General features: G+C 42.6%; 1 protein-coding gene across 1 annotated transcript in view; it reads left to right on the forward strand.

Moving 5' to 3' along the window:
* dlc1 (DLC1 Rho GTPase activating protein) overlaps positions 1 to 13,643 on the forward strand; it is an 80,215-nt gene extending 66,572 nt beyond the window's left edge. Inside the window, exons 9-18 of the mRNA XM_080519949.1 lie at positions 1,728 to 3,397; positions 4,184 to 4,363; positions 5,937 to 6,096; positions 6,942 to 7,149; positions 7,621 to 7,837; positions 8,659 to 8,773; positions 9,843 to 10,058; positions 11,085 to 11,302; positions 11,397 to 11,570; positions 11,660 to 13,643. Of these exons, the coding sequence (XP_080376075.1) occupies positions 1,728 to 3,397; positions 4,184 to 4,363; positions 5,937 to 6,096; positions 6,942 to 7,149; positions 7,621 to 7,837; positions 8,659 to 8,773; positions 9,843 to 10,058; positions 11,085 to 11,302; positions 11,397 to 11,570; positions 11,660 to 11,759 (3,258 nt within the window). The 3' untranslated portion in view covers positions 11,760 to 13,643. The remainder of the gene's footprint in view (positions 1 to 1,727; positions 3,398 to 4,183; positions 4,364 to 5,936; positions 6,097 to 6,941; positions 7,150 to 7,620; positions 7,838 to 8,658; positions 8,774 to 9,842; positions 10,059 to 11,084; positions 11,303 to 11,396; positions 11,571 to 11,659) is intronic.
* The last annotated feature ends 3,785 nt before the right edge of the window (positions 13,644 to 17,428 follow it).

Below are 17,428 nucleotides of genomic sequence, written 5' to 3' on the forward strand. Positions count from 1 at the left end.
CTCTCCTCAGTCAAGACACACTCATCTTTATACTTGCGTAGATGCTTCCTCATAGTTCGAGGTCACCATGAAGAGAGTCAAGGTTTATTGTATATGGCCTTTGTGACTCTCTCAGAAAAACGCACATAACTACGATCTTGTTTATGATCATTGTGCATCGAAACCTTCTTGGAAGGTGTTTTTTTCCTTAAATGAAGAAAATTGGATAATTCTTTTAAGAATCTCACTTTGAAACTATGTTAAGTAAACTAGAAAGTCCTGACTGACTAGCACTGCTGTGTCTGAGCCAGAATTGGTCCACATTATATAAATCAACCTTGATTCCCTAATACCCATGCCTTTGGGGGCTACATAGTAACATCCTTGTTCCATGTGTGGTGGTATTCATTAGGATGACCCTTTCTGTGTCACCTTTCATTTCAGGAGTCAACAGAGAAGACTAGAGGAGTCAGAGAGGTTATTTGCCTCTTTGACTCTTCTACTCTTGGGGGACGACTACCACCCCCCACCCAGACAGCTCAGGAATGCATTGATCTCCTCATGTCTTCGCATTCCCTCTCTTAAATTTCCATCTCCATGTCTCTCATGTCCCTGTGGTTGACTCACTCTTGTAATATTAAATAGTTTTTATTCTGTATGCTCCTCGACATGACATTCACAGTGCCAACTACTGCAGTCATTTCTCTGGTTAGATGTTAAGGTTAAGGTCTCTCCAGAATGTGCCCGGACCTGACTTTGCCATCTATGCATGACAAAAAGCATGTAAGCACTATCTCTAATTTCATTCAGCATGACCAGAGAAATAAACAGAAGTCCACCATGCACTTTATATTAATTTTACCCTTTTTATTCAGCGTGCTTCATTTTCGGCAACCTTATAAAGTATGCTTTTTTGGCACCCATGGGAGAGAGTTTTATGAGGTTAGATTACACAGTAGGAAAGGCTCTTGAAAGTGAGGAGAAGAAAGTGTTTAAACTGTAGTCTACGCTTCTGGCTTCATAAAGACGTCCACAGTGATTGGAGGACAGTGGATATATCGATCATGTGTGACAACTAAAAACTGACAGTAGCAGCCTATCAGTGATGCAATCTCTCATTGAATGAGAGTGTTTACGGACCAAGGAGATAACGACTGTGTGGTGGGGGTGTAGGGCGGTGACCCCAGTCTGGCTGGCTGCATTGTGAGCTATGGGGGTCACGGTGGAATTTCCTGAACTCCCGTCAGGGTTTGAGATAGATTAACTAAAGTGGGGGAGGTGCATATGGTCTGGTAAGGTGTATAGGCTTTAAATTAGACAAACAACAACAACCTTGACTTGAATGTATGCATTGTCTAAGCAGTCAGGAAGCGAGTGAGACCTTACTGCTGACTATTAAATCTTGTATAGGATTATGTCATATGTCCAACTGAAACCATTGTTTGAAATTGATATTATGCCAAAATGTTGTGTAATGTAATGTCTTTTAAGTATAATCTGTCATCAGTCATTTAAAGCCTTTTATGTTATGATAACATTTGCTATCTATTGTAAATAATTCTCCTCTCTAGTTTAAAATGACAACAAATCCTAAAATAGGTTTCGTAATTCTTGAAAGTTTCCTGGACCAAGATGAAGAATGTTGGGGGAAAAAAAGTTTAAAAAATGCAATAATCCATAATGTCCTCTCACTTTAACTCTCCCTCCCTCTTTTTTTCCTTCTCTTTCCCTTCTTCACTCCTTTTCAGAGTGAGGACTCAGATGAGGACGAGCCTTGTGCTATCAGCGGCCGCTGGACCTTCCAGAGGGACAGCAAGCGCTGGTCTCGCATGGAGGAGCTTGAGGTTTTCTCCTCGTTGCCAACAGATGCCGACCAGGCCTCTTTTTCCAAGGACCAAGTATCCCAGAAGGGCAAACTTGCCCTACGGGAGGGCAACAGTTCAGAAAGTGTGCTGACCGACCTCAGTGAACAGCCTGAAGTGAGCTCCATTCATAGCAGCGGGAGCGTTGGGAGAGGAGAGGAGAAGATCCACGGTGCCAGGGTGGTAAATGAAGCTGCTCCCGCTGGTGCCACCCGGGCGAGCTCAGTAGCGAGCATGTGCTCATCATCGGGCACAGGTGGATCAGGGTGTGCTAATGAGGACTCTTTGTCTGATGGGTTGCCTCCGTCTCCACTGGAGACATTCAGACAGTTCACATTTGACATGAAAACTGGGATGGTTGGACTTGGGGGAAGTCTGGACCGAGGAGGTGGCAGTGGCAAAAGTACACGTTCAAGAGCTAAAAGTTTCCTCAAGAGGATGGAGAGTCTACGGCTTCGAAGCGGGTCCGCCTCCAAGAGAAAGAAGAAGGGAAGCACGGGTGCAGGGAAAATAGAGATTAGTGGGCCTGTCATCAAGGAGGGTCTGGATGATGACAAGCTGCGGAGTCTCAACTGTGTGGACATCTCCAGCATCAACCTCAATCAGAACCTCAATCACCACTGCAATCCCACTCAGACTATGACGCTCAACCGCAATCACTCCGTATCCTACTCCACTCAGACGAGTAATGGAAGCACTGGGAGCAGCGGGAGCAGCCAGTCCGAAGCCAGCAGTGGGAGTGCAGTGAGCACACCGAGTCCAGTGACCCGGGCTCGCAGCCACAGCACAGCAGCAGGCTCAAGTAAGAGAGGAGGAATGTATCTGGAGGGTTTTGATCCCTTCAGCATTCTCCAGCAAGCTTCCGAACAACAACCGACATCTGAACCCAAATCAGCCCCGCCCATTCCCTGCAAATCGAGTAATGGAATCACAATCGACGAGCAAAACCGCAGGAACAACTGCAGTGCTCAGGAAGGTAACAGACAAGCAGAAGAAGACGAGGAGGCCGACGATGACGGCATGATCTTCTTCTATTTGCCAGAGGGTCACAAGCCTGGAACCTTCCCCAAAGCCCTGCAGGACGGGAGTTCACGCAACAACAATGGGAACGATAATGGAAACTCAGTGATCCTCAGGGGGCGGCAGAGCAGACGCCATCGCCGTGGCTCCTCAGGCTCGGTCGACAGCCGACTGAGCTTTTATGACAACGTCCCCAACACTGAGAGGGAGGAGGGTGAGGAGGAAGAGGGGGACGAGCGCAAATTAGAGGAAGTGCTTCAACATGTCAGCGGCCTCCAGCGTTTTGTTAATGCCTGGACTGAGGCTGTGGCCGGTGAAGAGGAGGAGGATGAGGAAGACGAAGAGGAGGAAGGTGATTCTGATTCTGCGCTGGACTCAGCTTCCCCATGCCCGTCCTCCCCTCTGCAAAATCGACTGGAGGAGACCGAGAATGGAAGTGACCAAGACAGCACAGGAAACCCCCTGGGTGAGGGAGAGGAAGGGATGAGAGAAAGGAGAGACTCTGGTGTTGGAGCATCCCTAACTCGAACCAGCAGGTCAGTGAGGAAAATAAACTCTTCATTTATTATGTAGTGGTAGGACCAAACTGACCATTTAAGGATCACTTCACTGAAATAAACACAAAAAGTGTTTATTAATTCACCTGTTATGACATGTTTATATTATGTTAGATTTGTGCTTCCATATGTTAAAACATTGTTTCTCTGAGTTATATACTGGGAAAGCTGTCAGCAACTCTGCATAATGCAGTTTTACCTTCCATAAAACTGTTTTCATATTCCTTAGAGCTGATGGAAAGTTACAATTGAACCTGATGTTAAAGATGAGCTCATGCTCTTAGTGTTGCTCTGTAAATACATGACGTGCATGAAAGAGTTTACAATGATAAAACACACATTAAGGTATCAACAAATGGGGAGGTTTTCCATAGAAAGTGGCTGCAGAGGATAAACCGGGGGACACACTAAGACTTCTCTCCTTACGTAATGATGCTGTATTCTCTGGAATGCTGCTTGTCCCCATGGCGACTGTCTCTGTGCTTTGAGGAATTCACCAGCAGAATTACGTTCGGTGGTCGCAGGGTTTTTAAAGTCTTCTAGACAATCTCTTGATTGAGGTGTACATAAATCCTTGTAATCCCTAAACTGATCACTCGGTACATACAACTACAAATACTGTGTGTGGCCCTGTGTTTTTCTCTACGTTTTGTGCACACAACAGCGTGACACAGAATCTAAGTGTTAAACTGCCTTTGTTCAGTCGTCACGCTTCTTTCGTAAGTCTTAATTTGCACTCTCTTCGTGTGTTTCAATCTACTCCAGACCTCAGAAACTCCGCTGGCCAAGCTTCCAGAACTCCCATCGGCCCAGCTTGGCGTCCGCCCAGCTCCAGATCAGCTGCCAGTCGGTGCTGCAGATGAATCTGCTCCAAAAGCTCTCCCTGCTGCAGCTCACTGCTCTGCTGGAGAAACACACTCCGACAAACAAACATGGCTTCAGTTGGTGAGTTAACTGCATCTTCCTGGTGTAAGCCTCCCCCGTTCAACCTGAGTACATACATAAGGGGAAAGGGTGTTCGCTTAAAGTCATTGTTTGACACACGCAATCTTTAAAGCTTGCTTTTCACGCAAAGTGGCTTCTGCGCTGAGCAGATTGTTTCTGTAAGTGGTGCCCGTGGATATATCCATTCACCCGCCACTGCCAATCCACTCCATCTGCAGTTTGTTGTATAGTGGTGATGGCTGTCCAGAGAGCTTGGGTTTCACATTCTTTTCCCAGGCCTATAATTGCTGGGAAGGGGCGTACATTGTCTTTTTCTCAACGGGGCAATCATGGCCGTTCACACGCAAGGTGTTGAGCTGCAGGCTGGAAAGAGCTGCCCTCAACAGTCCTCTAAACGATCTCCTTCCAACTGTACCCAACATCGTACTTGACAGGGTCTTTTGAGATGTTGCAGTCTGTCTGAACCTAAATCCGATTTCTACTTTGCTTTTTCATTTTATGGGAACAAGGGGAGTCTAGTTTGAGAGTAAAGCTGTTAAAATAAGAGCAACACAAGAAAAGTGTGATAGGAAAAAAAAAGCCTCTTGACACAGTTCATATTTAAAAATGTAAAAATGGCTGAGAATCAGACCGATACCACACCATCACTTGTTTTTAACATTTATATTCACATTATATAAAAACCACTTACGTTGGAAAAACACACACACACACAGCATCTACTTGTGTTTTCCTTCTCGTCGAGGCCTTTCATGGACAGGAATAGAAGGCGTTATGACAGTCTTATGACAGGTTGGTACTCAACTGAAAGAGTCTGATTGTTGGCCGCTGGAGGCCCGTACATATTCAGAATTCCGGCTGGGATCGTAATATGCTCCTATTTTCATTTTTCCCTGACTGTGGTTCTGAGAAGCGCTCTGAGTCTTGTGAACACCAGCTCCTACAAAGACGTGCTTGTACTGAGTCACGCACACAAGTCTCTCTGCTAAACACACTCACACTCACACAGATAGATACACAGCCATAAATCTGTGGGCACATTCTTGTGAAATGGTCAGGGTTGCATGTTTCAATCCTGGGTTTGTGGTTATGGACTTGCTGGTCGGTAGCACCCATGCACACTCGCACGCGCACACACCAACACTCACAAAAAGTAAAAATAGTGACCCTGTGTTAGTGGATGTAAAGAGCAGTATGTTCCTCCCCTTGACATGATGGCTTACACCCAACTTCTGTTATGCCTTCACCGTATTTATCCACCCCTCTCGTGAACCTGGAGACAAGCTTCTGCACCCTCTTCAGTTTTTGTGGCTTTGACGAGAAGCAGGCTGATCTGTTACAATAAGATTTAGTTTTGAGGAGTTTTGCAATAATCATAAAAGCTTTAAATCAATTTGAGTGAATATTTCATTTTAGTGGGGGTTTTTTATATTCTCTTTTACAGATGTTAGTATTGTATGATTTGTTTCAAACAATTATTTTTGCCAATAAAGAAACCACTGTGGCATTAAAATTATGTTTACAGTTGTCATTGATTTATCTTTGTGTGCGCGTTCCTGCATGTGTGTTGCAGGGCTGTGCCAAAGTTTATGAAGCGGATCAAGGTGCGCGACTACAAAGATAGGAATGTGTTTGGAGTGCCACTACAAGTCATCGTCCAGCGTACGGGCCAACCACTCCCTCAAGGCATTCAGCAGGCCATGCGGTACTTACGCAGTCAATGTCTCGACCAGGTAATAACACAAATATACACAAACATTTGTTCCTCACACATCAGAGCTGATAATTGCCACTGTAATTATGTTTCCATATATCCTGACAGTGTTTCAGCCTGAAGCAATTTTTCCAGTGCCTTCAGCTGGGGGGGAAAAAAAATATCCCAAACCTTTCATTCAGGCACTTGAATTGCATAATATTTTAATTATAGGACATCTGCAATCAGTCAAGTATTCACCAATCAGTCAAGTATTTGTTTTCTTTCCACTACATGTTACATAATATGGAGCTGGGAATTGGAAAAAGCCAGATAGCCACTTAGTCAGTGTGCGTATATACATTTCTTTCCACATTGTTCTCATCCCCCATCACACATACACTGAAGCAAGGAGGCTTTGGGAGAGTCAGAACGTGCAGCTCCTAAGTCACTGTGCACCATTAAGGAAGAAAAATAGAATCAGAAGAAAATAGCTATTATTATGCAGGGCAGGGGTGATAGAAAAGAGAATTGTTGCCTTCTTTTCAAAGTGAGACTTTGTAAGTAATGAAAGTTGTTGGAAAAAAATTCTGATTTGTTTTCATCCCCACAGTGACCTCATGGAGCCCTAAAAGGGCACTAATGAATATGCAGCTGTGAGCACATGAATGCCCCCTTGAGTGTCACAGCAGGGCTTTTTTTTGTTGTTAATTCAGTCAACAGGAACTTTTGTGATGTAACCGTGACATGTGACTGTACACTTTGATTTTTTTGTATAACCATAACAGCCTATGATATTAATATGAAATCACAGTTCAAAGCTGATCCAATAGGTTTCTATGTGTGGTCATGACTTTGTCTTTTTCTTGGGTTTTTTTTGTCCAGGTGGGTCTCTTCAGGAAATCGGGAGTAAAATCTCGCATCCAAGCTCTTCGTCAGATGAACGAGGCGAGTGGCGCAGACGGTGGAGGCGTCAACTATGAGGGCCAGTCAGCTTATGACGTTGCTGACATGCTGAAGCAGTACTTCAGAGATTTACCTGAACCTCTTCTCACAAGCAAGCTGTCTGAGACCTTTCTCCAGATCTATCAGTGTAAGGATCTTACCCAGCTGCAACATGCGTTGCCATGGGGGGGGGGGGGGGGGGGGGGGGGGGGCTAAACAATGAGACACATGTGATTGAGATGTTTTCAGTTATCTTGCCATGGAGCAAGAAACTCATCCTTTAACTGCTTGCTGTTATTATAAACAAGCTCTGTTCTTACTATTTATATTAAGGGATGGAAAGTTTGGCCTGTGCATGAAGTATGGAACATGAAGCAAACACTGTATAGTGTATACACACACACGCACGCAGACACACAGATAGGCTTATATAACAACAGACGTAGGTCAACTCTGATCCCATGGTTGCTCATTCTTGCCAGCGGAAAGGGAGCCCCTAAACAACCTCCTTCCTGAATTAATCCAGCAGATGCCAAAAAAAAAAGATGACATGATGTGACATGACAGTGGTGTATTATTTTTGAAAAGGAGCCACGACAAATTCCATCTTCTTCTCCAGACATGCCGAAAGAGCTTCGCCTTCAGGCAGCCCGTGCTGCCGTGCTGTTGCTGCCAGACGAGAACCGAGAGGCACTGCGGACACTCCTGTGTCTGCTGAGCGACGTGACGGCGAGCGTGTCCGAGAACCAGATGACTCCCACCAACCTGGCTGTTTGCCTGGCCCCCTCCCTCTTCCACCTCAACACGCTGCGCCGGAAGGAGAGCTCCTCGCCCAGGTGTGTGTCCGACTGCGTGGCTTTATAATCAGCTCAGCTTCACATCCGTTTGCCTGTAAGTGACACAGTTATTGTTGCGGCAGCTTATGTAACGGGGATCCTGCTGTACATTTTGAAAACAGGAAGGTGCCACTCCAAGGAAACAAAAGAGTAGGATACTGTAGATCAGGACAGGCTAAAAAGGAAAGAGAGAAGCGCTGGAAAGAAGAGGAAAGGAGTAAGACGCAGGAATTAGAAACGTTACATAAACAGTTTGTCCTAATTAACCCACCGAGTTTTGTTTTGACATGAATGTAACCCTCCCTTTAGAGGCGTATACACATTATAGATTATGTCCCCTGTTTTTATTGAATTCTTGTGCGGTGTATGTGTACACGGAAGGGGTGGAATAAGGAAAACTCATTAATGCTTCCCACAATCAGCGTTAGGTCAACTTCCAGTGGAAGGCGAGTGCACATTGAAGTTTTAAATATTTTCCTTCCCATCTGAAAGGCTTCATAATTTCTCATTGACAGGTCTGTAAGTCCATTACATATACTGTAAAATCATTAAGTTGAAACCTGACTCATTTGTCGTAAAATCATTAAGTTGAAACCTGACTCATTTGTCATGTGACTCCTTTGTCATTCAAGCAAGAGCTGTTGCCTTTTGATATATACAATGACCTGGATCTCTGATAGTCTTCTCAGATTTCTGAGGTCATTAGTATACAGCTAACTTCCTTTTTTTTTTTTTTATCTTTGCCTTGCTCTGTTTTTCTTTACACCCAGCCTGCTTGATGGGTGACTGATTGCTGTTTCCCTCCCCCTTTTTGGTCTCAGGGTGATGAACCGGAAACAAACATTGGGAAAGCCTGACCAAAGAGACCTGAATGAGAACCTGGCTGCTACCCATGGCCTGGCACACATGATCCAGGAGTTAAAACCCAGCATCGACACCTATTGAGAAAACTCCTCAAAATGTAAATTAAAAGCAGTTTTGACAAACTGACGTTTTCATGGCAGGGTGCCGCCTCAGCAAGTGAAGGTGTGTTTAATGACAGCACAGGTGTCAACACATGCCCACGTACCTTGTGTCCTTGCATTGGTCCTGTAAACAAGCATAGTCCATGTTACATAACTCACTGAGCCAATTCATGACGCTCTTTGTTTAAGCACTGTTATGGTTACATAAAGTAAATGTGTCAACATGCCTCATGTTTTGAACGCTTCCGTCGTGCAGATCCGGAAAGTCATAAATCCATGAGTCCATCTCATTCAGTGAGGTGCGCTGCAGAGCACAAAGGGAGCACTTGACTGGATAAACAGGAAATAATCCACAAAATACAGCTTTGCAAATCTAATTAAGATGACTTTCATCTGAAGGTTCACTTTGCTCCTGTGCCATCTTCCTCTGACATGCAACAGTAGAAGTGAAAAGGTCACATACAGTGTATCAAGTTTGATTAAATTATCAGAGTACTTCCTCATTTCCTGTCACGGTAGCATCACAGAACCAAACTCAATTACCCAAATTATTTTCTTTAACTTAGTTTGTATTTACTGTGGGAGACATCCTGAGAAATGAATGAACGTGATTAGCTTCTGTTTGAACCCGTCTGTTTTATCTAATGACAATTTCACCCTTTAATAATGTTATGGCTCAGTTAAACCTGAGGGATGGTTGCCACAAATCCATAAAATGAAAGATAAGGGCAACTAGCTGCTGTTGCTATTAATATCTGTTTTCCGTGCATCCCTCAATTTAATTAAAATGAATACGGATGGAGATATCCATACACACAAAATATTTCAATCATTATTCTTCCACACAATGTAACACTTGTAACCTTGTTTTGTTTCCCCCAAAATGAATCTGAACAACAAATAGGATTTGTAACTTGCTTGGCTTTCCCATCTCTGAATGCTTCAGCATTGCTGCAGTGATGTGGTAAACATATCCCAGGCGTGTTTTCTTCATCCACTCCATGATTGAAGGTTCTGACCCTCCTCCTCTTTTCTCACAGATCCCAGAAGAAATGAATCGTTGCAGGAACTCCTACGTGGAGCAGGCTCTGCTGCCGCAGCGCCTGGAGGAGTTTGCAGGGGAGGACGCCGGCCAAGGCGGCTACAAAACCTATCTCCAGGACAGCCTGGACACTCTCCTCAAAGAGGCCAAAGACAAGTTCAAAGGTTATGACAGCTGCTCCACGCCCGAGCACGCCGAACTCGCTTGCAGGAAGGTAAGCTGTTCAATTTCTCTGGAGTGTTTGGTGAAGAACGGAAAACTTAAGACATGTACGCCACGGTGAAAGTGATGCATTAAATACAAAAGAAAGGTTAAATGTTGAAAGAGAAAATGACAAATCATTTGTCAGTCTGTCCCGAAAGTGTAAACAAGAACTTACTCATGAAGTGCACACACCGTCTCTGTTTCCTGTCTTCTCTTCATGTTCGCCTCTCCTCTCTGCTGTTTCTCTAAATATCCAGTGGAAAACCAGCAGTTAGGGTTTCCTGTATAGAAACACGTCCATGTGAAAGTGGCCGGGCCCTTGGCTTCTCGTTCCCACCCGAGAACTGGACTCTGTCCCAGAATGACATCAGACTGACACACACACACACACACACACACACACACACACACACACACACACACACACACACACACGCACACAAGGGCCTTCAAATTATCCCAGGCCTACATTTCCTGTGTCTCGTGTGCGAGAGGCCAGCTGGAGGTTATCTTTTCTCCAGTTTGAGAGTCACAAGGCGTAGAATTTGTCCTCTTTATCATCTCACAGCAGAGTGAAGCAGCTGACTCCGCTAAATGGCCAGTGGGTGGTTTTGAAATCATGTTGCGCATCAACTTATGTCTGAATTACATCATATGAATGCTTTAATAAATATATGTCTGGTTGAATTAGATATCCCATGGGAAACTTTATGCACTTACATATAAGACACTTGAATTTCCAATTGTTTTTCTTTTTCCAGCCCACTTGAAAAAAAAATGGTTTCAAGCATTAAAATATTTATGACCTTTTGTTATTCAACATCTTGCCCTCAGACAAATTGTCATATCATTCACTCTATTATGAAACAATAACGCTATAAACAATTCAAATTCTCACCTTGAGCACCTGGACATTTGTTTTGTGTCATTCCCTCTTTTTCCTGCCATCGTTTTTTTTTTGACCAAATATGGACACAAAATGATGCAAAAGATGATTAATGGTAATCATGTGGTCTGTTGTTTTGTTTTTCTCAAGGTGCATGACGGGTTTCCACTGCGGCAGTGGAAGGTGACTGCGGAGATTCCTGCAAATCCTGAGGAGGTTTTGACTCGCTTGCTGCGGGAGCAGGGACACTGGGATGAGGACCTGCTCGAGAGCCGAGTGGTGGAGACCTTCGATGAGAGGACAGAGATCTACCAGTATGTCAGAAACACAATGGCTCCACATCCCACCAGAGACCACCTCGTGCTCAGGTAAACTATCCTAATCTTCACTTCTCTCTTTTTCATTGAATCTTTTCTTTTGTTGTTGTTTTAAAGCTAAACTTCTTTTTTTTTTTTTTACCAGGACATGGATAACAGACCTACCGAAGGGAGCATGTGCACTTATATGCACATCAGTGGACCATGATGGCGTGCCTGTGATTGGTGTCCGAGTAAATGTCCTGACTTCACGCTACTTTATTGAGCCCTGCGGAGCCAACAAATCCAGACTCACACATATTTCCCGAATCGACTGCAGGTGAGTCGATTAACTCTAGGACCAAATGCAAAAACAAGACATTTTAGTAAGCTGATACACTAACACAATGCATCTTTCTTCTTATTCAGGGGTCGTTTCCCAGAGTGGTACAATAAACTTTACGGACACTTGTGTGCTACTGAGGTGGTGCGGATACGGGACTCGTTCTCCGTGACCTTGGACAAATGAGAACGTGATGCTTGGATTCCTGGAATAAGTTGATTTGTTCCACCATAGTCGGCGAGCTCAATGTTGTTAAAGCCTCTTTTCATTCAGATTTAAATGACAAAACCTGAATTCTGGATTGAAGGCCTTTTTTTTTTCTTTTTTTTTGTCGAATCGAAACAAGACTGATGTTGGGTTGCCAAGAGGACTGAATGACTGATGTCACATAAACATTTATCTGGGCCAGAAGACATGATGCTGATACTGGATGTGTGGTTTTAACGTTATCCAACAGATGGTATAGCTTCTGAGAAGCAAAGGGGACTTAACATGTGCACAAATATATAACTGTCTGTCCTTGTGTGCAAAGCAACAAATGGTGTGTGTGTGTGTGTGTGTGTGTGTGTGTGTGTGTGTGTGTGTGTGTGTGTGTGTGTGTGTGTGTGTGTGTGTGTGTGTGTGTGTGTGTGTGTGTGTGTGTGTGTGTGTGTGTGTGTGTGTGTGTGTGTGTGTGTGTGTGTGTGTGTGTGTGTGTGTGTGTGTGTGTGTATAATGTCATACTGGTTCCCAGTTACCAAATAATCTGTACATATAATATTCTCTTCACACAGTAATGGTTAATGTCAGTCTCGTGTTACCTCTATCCATTTTTCTGTTACGTCAAAGTACAGGAGGAATAGTATACGATTTTGCGGTATAGGCTAACTATTGAGTCTGTGGGTGCAGGAAGATGTGAATGTGCTGCTCATAAGCAGGCTGAGTGGAGGCAATAGGCGGGATATTGTTAGATGACAGGTGGCTGATAGCATGCAGGGTTTTAGCTTTTCAAGGCAAAGACAGATGGGTGCTGGTGGCTGGCTCACCAAAATGAGAGGAGCAATCAAAGAGGAGTCTTTGTTTACTGACACAAATATATTTGTATCATCATTCCTTCAGGAAGAATTTAGTTCATCTCGCCTCAATGCGTCAGGAGCTTTATTTAAAAGTTGTGTTTGTTCTTGAATATGTGCAGGCAGAATAAGATTTTCCACGAGAGTGATGAGCATAGTGCCAAAACCTAAATATTCAGTGACTTCAACAGAGATTGTGAAGCACCCACATGGAGAAACTAAAACCCAACACTAAGAATTTTAATGGACCAGAAAAGAATGAAATAATTCAGAAAGAAGTAGGTTTTCCTCACTAATTCACAAGTTAGTGGTTATTTTGGTCGTAGCACTGCATGAAATACATTTTTTTTTTAAGTTGTTTTAGGCCTGACATTACTTGTATACTGAAAAAATAAACCTAAAATACAGACTGCACAGTTGTTTTGATGTACACAAAAACAGAGAACTTGGATCACTGCTCAGACAGAAACTTCTTGATAGTCCTAAAGAAAAGATGAAAACAGAGAGAACAACAGGTCCTTTTATAAAGGTGGACATTTTACAGGTTTTACTGTAAATAAGAGTGAAGATTGAATGTGTGGTTTTAAAAGAAGGAAAAGTATCTTTAGGCAAGTTTCTTTCTCTGTATCGCTTCACTTGTCAGTGTTCAAAATAAGAAGTTACGCATTTAGGTCCCTCGTCATCGTTGACCCTTCATTCATTCATTCATTCACTCGTTCACTCACACTTCAGTCTGAGGATGTGCTTTGTTCATGAGTCGTGTGATTAATTCACTAAAGCTATTGTTCATATCATGAGTGTTTGTACTTTTAACTGTGTCTCTGCCAAATAATAACCCATGACAATGACAGTTAATTTAAAGCAAATATTTATACCTCAGATATGTTTGTTTTGTATCATACCATTTTATTTTATTGTACATGTTAAACTTTGTGTTACAGAAATGAAACAAACGTTTATCTTTTTTTATTAATATTATTTCTGTACAGGTTAATCAAAGTGCACTATTAAATGTATTAAATAACTTGTGTGTTTGTGTTATGTAATAGCCACACCATGCACAGGCCAAACCAACCATTCAAGCCCACAAAGTTGTGGCTTTGTTCTGCTTTTTCTTTTCAAATCCCTCATAATCTTCACCGTCACTTGTTTACACTACATTTTGTTCCAAGTAATTACACCCTCTAAGAACCAAAGCCACTCTGGATTTCCATCGTCACTTCCCCTCACCGTCATATCTACATCTCGCCGTATCTCGCCTTCATTCCTCACCGATAAATTCCATGATTGGACCGGAGAGGCCTGAAAGATTGCGATCTCCTATTCTTGTTTCTTACATAACAGTTTCATATAGCAGAAGACAACGGGGTCTGTTGTAACCACAGCTGGCATGGCCAGGCAAGGCAGACCCAACCAGGGGGGGAGAGCAGTCATGCAGCAAAGACATAAAAGGAGGGGAGGGTGGGGGGGGGGGTGTCAAGAGTCAGAGCGCTGGCTAATGTGACCCCTTTGTGCTTGGAATTGCTCGGCAAAGTGAGAAGTGATCGTCTTTAGCGGGAAAGGGCATCTTTCCCACGTGATGTACTTGTCCTGTTCTCTTATCCAAACATTAGTGTTATTATGATCCATATAGCAGGACTGTGTGTGTTTCCAAAACTCAAGGACGAGTACTTTCCATAGTCATACAGTGTGACAGCTGAAACAAGTGTTGACTTGAATGTGAAAGCACAGAGCCTCGACGATACATTTATGTACCTCGCTGGCAAACTCACCTCATTTTATTATTTTTTTTTCTTTCTTTTGGACCAGAACCCTTCTTCGACTCGAGTGTGACAGAGATTAAGCAGAGCCTCCTGAACGAATACCCTGGAAACTTAATACATGCGTATGTGCTGGCCTTTGGAATCGTCACGTACATCCAACAGATCTGTCTCCTCTCTTTGTTTCAGCTTTTCTTTTTCTGCATTTGAGTAGATGGCTCAGTATTGAAATTTGTGGGGGAAATGAAATATTTCTGTTGCCATCTCATGGGGACAAGTCAATGTCAAAAAGTAAGTCTGCATATGAGCATATGATTAATTCTCGTTTATTCTACTGAAGATACCACACACACTCATAATCTCATCTCCAGGACATTTAGAACTACCAAACAGTTTCTCACATTTTTTTGGGACCGGAAAACCCTCAAATTCACAAGGACAACATGCAAACTTTCCCCATGAGCCCAACTTGGACTTCAAAATAAAAGAGTAAATCGTGTTTGATTTGCTTGGGTTAGTTATAGTAAAAGCAAATATTGAGTTAAATGAATGTGAGTTAATGCAGTGTCCTCTGAAGTCATGGGATTTTTGTGTGTGCGTGTCCGCCCGCACACTTCAAACGTTTGGTATGTTTTTGCATGTACTTGTGTGTGTGTTTTTCCTGAGAACCCAACACCTCGGAGAGATTACGCAGAGGCAGATAAGACTGACCAGGAGTCAGCAGTAGAGCTGCATTCCTGCACCCTGGGTTGAGAATCAAGCACAGGAGGTTTCCCACATTGATAAATGAATATGAATGTGAGCCCTCCCCAGTGTGGGCTCTTCCTTCAATTTGTTAAGCATTTATCAAAATGCAGTACTTTGTTTGTAATGAAAAACTTGACTACATTACCTTTGGTAACATTTTAATTCACAATCTATTTTTTTTTTTTTTTTTTTTTAATAGAGAACTCAATTTGTATTGTCCTTCCGGAGTTGATAACATCAGCCATGACAGTCCCCATCTTTAAGATAAATGGCAGTTGCTACAGCGCTGACAGAAGGCAGACAGTGTAATTGCATAACATCACAAGGAATATTCTTCCATTTACCTGTGTACAGTCATTTGTCTTCATTACACTTCTGACAAGCATGTCCGATGCTCAAGGGCTCAACTGCTTTAGTGTCTTGTTTATCACTTCATATTTTGCAGGTAAGGCAGGAGTTGTTGGGTTGTTGTTTTGTGGGCTTTTTTTTCCCTCCACAGCTTCTGCTCCGAAATCCATGAAAAGAAATCCCATAGATCTGTCAAATATCAGAAAGGAACTCTGGTTCATGAATGTTTTGTTTTCTTTGGGTTTTTTTTTAAAAACTGGAATGCTCTGATGGAGCACTTGCAATGTTGTGGCAACATACATGGTATGTCATCACGATAAGACTGTATTTTAATAGTCAACATAGAAAAGAATGAACGTTTAGTAACATAACATTTCTACAGTTGACCTCATATGATTCCTCAATATAACTTGATATTCCAAGAATTCTAGAGGTAAGAACGGAAGTTTGTGATTCATGAAAGAGAGATCAGTTTGTCCTCGATCGACTATTGTGGATGTAAACATGGCATATTAGTGATATACCTTTACACAGATATACAAAATATCAAGATTTCACTGCAATGTCCTAATTGTTTGGAAGATTTGGGAGGTCCAATCTACTAAAACTGAGCAATTTAAGGTAAGTTTTTATATGGGTGAGAGCAGGATAAAACCTGCACAGGTCATCACAGGGCAACCACTCACACTCACAGAGGGAAAATGTCAACACACACAGATAGAACATGCATAGTCTTGATAATGTAAAGCAACATTTCGCTCATGAAAGTTATCTGAAGGTTTCCTTCTCAGCTTTTTGAAAATGGGAGTTTGTTCCAAGCATAAATTTGGTAAATCAATCAGAGATACTGCTGTAAAGTATTTGTTGCAGTCAAGTATTTGAGTGCAAGTGTGACAGACAAAGGGAAGCAAACCAAAGGGTGGTGGATGACACAGACCTCCTGTGAGTCAGTTGAGACAAAGATAGATGACAATTTCACATCACTAAATTATCATGGATAAGAAGACTGGAAATGAAAAGAAATATTGTCTCTGTTATTGAATCTTCAATCTCACCTACATGTTTAGATACCAACAGTACATTCAGCTCATATTAATGACTTGTCTGAATTGCGGTATTATCAGCAGTGGGGGACAGAAACATGCCTGGTGAAAGAGTCCCCAGACCTCGGTTATAAATTCAGGCTGAAGGTGAGTTGGGACACATGAGCTGCTGTGTCACTGAATCGTGTCCAGCCAAACGCCAGGTGTCACAAAGCATACGGCAAAATCTTCTACAGCTCAATACTGCCCTCTGCAGACTTTTTATTGTAGCTACATCAACATCACTTTTCTACACCTGTAGAAATTCTTCTTTTTAATTATTCTGTGTAGAATATTTTTAACTGATATAATTAACACTTAATTATATGTTGGTTTGATGAATCTGATTTAAAGACATACAGTATGTTTTTTTTTTATTAGTTACCATAATTGTAATACACCTTGGTTTTAAAGTTACTCAATCCCAAATTGGCCCTTTGGGAGCGACACTCGCCCTCACAATGATCAAGGTTTCCTAACCCTGACCTAAACAGTCACATCATACAATATGTGGATTATAATATTCTTTTTCAAAAGAAAAAATAATTGCATTCTTTAAGTGATCGCTACTATAAAAATAAATGTCCAAAACAATGGGCAAATTAGTTCTAGTGCACATTGGCCGCTAGGGAGCAGTGTCTCCTCATGCTTTTTGAGGCCCCACACCGAAAGTGTCTGCCTAATATCATATCTCCAACAACATTACATAAGGACCTTCCAAGAATAGAAAATCCAAATTCTTCCCCATGAGTTCCATGAATCTACTGTTACACTACCTAAGTGATAAATGAATGGACGGCCACTTGCAGCGTTTAAGTAAGCACAGCTGTAAGGTGTTTGAAAAGGCCACAAGCCATCTCACTTTA

The sequence above is a fragment of the Blennius ocellaris genome, assembly GCF_963422515.1.
Source record: "Blennius ocellaris genome assembly, chromosome: 3".
In the NCBI taxonomy this organism is placed as follows: domain Eukaryota; kingdom Metazoa; phylum Chordata; class Actinopteri; order Blenniiformes; family Blenniidae; genus Blennius; species Blennius ocellaris.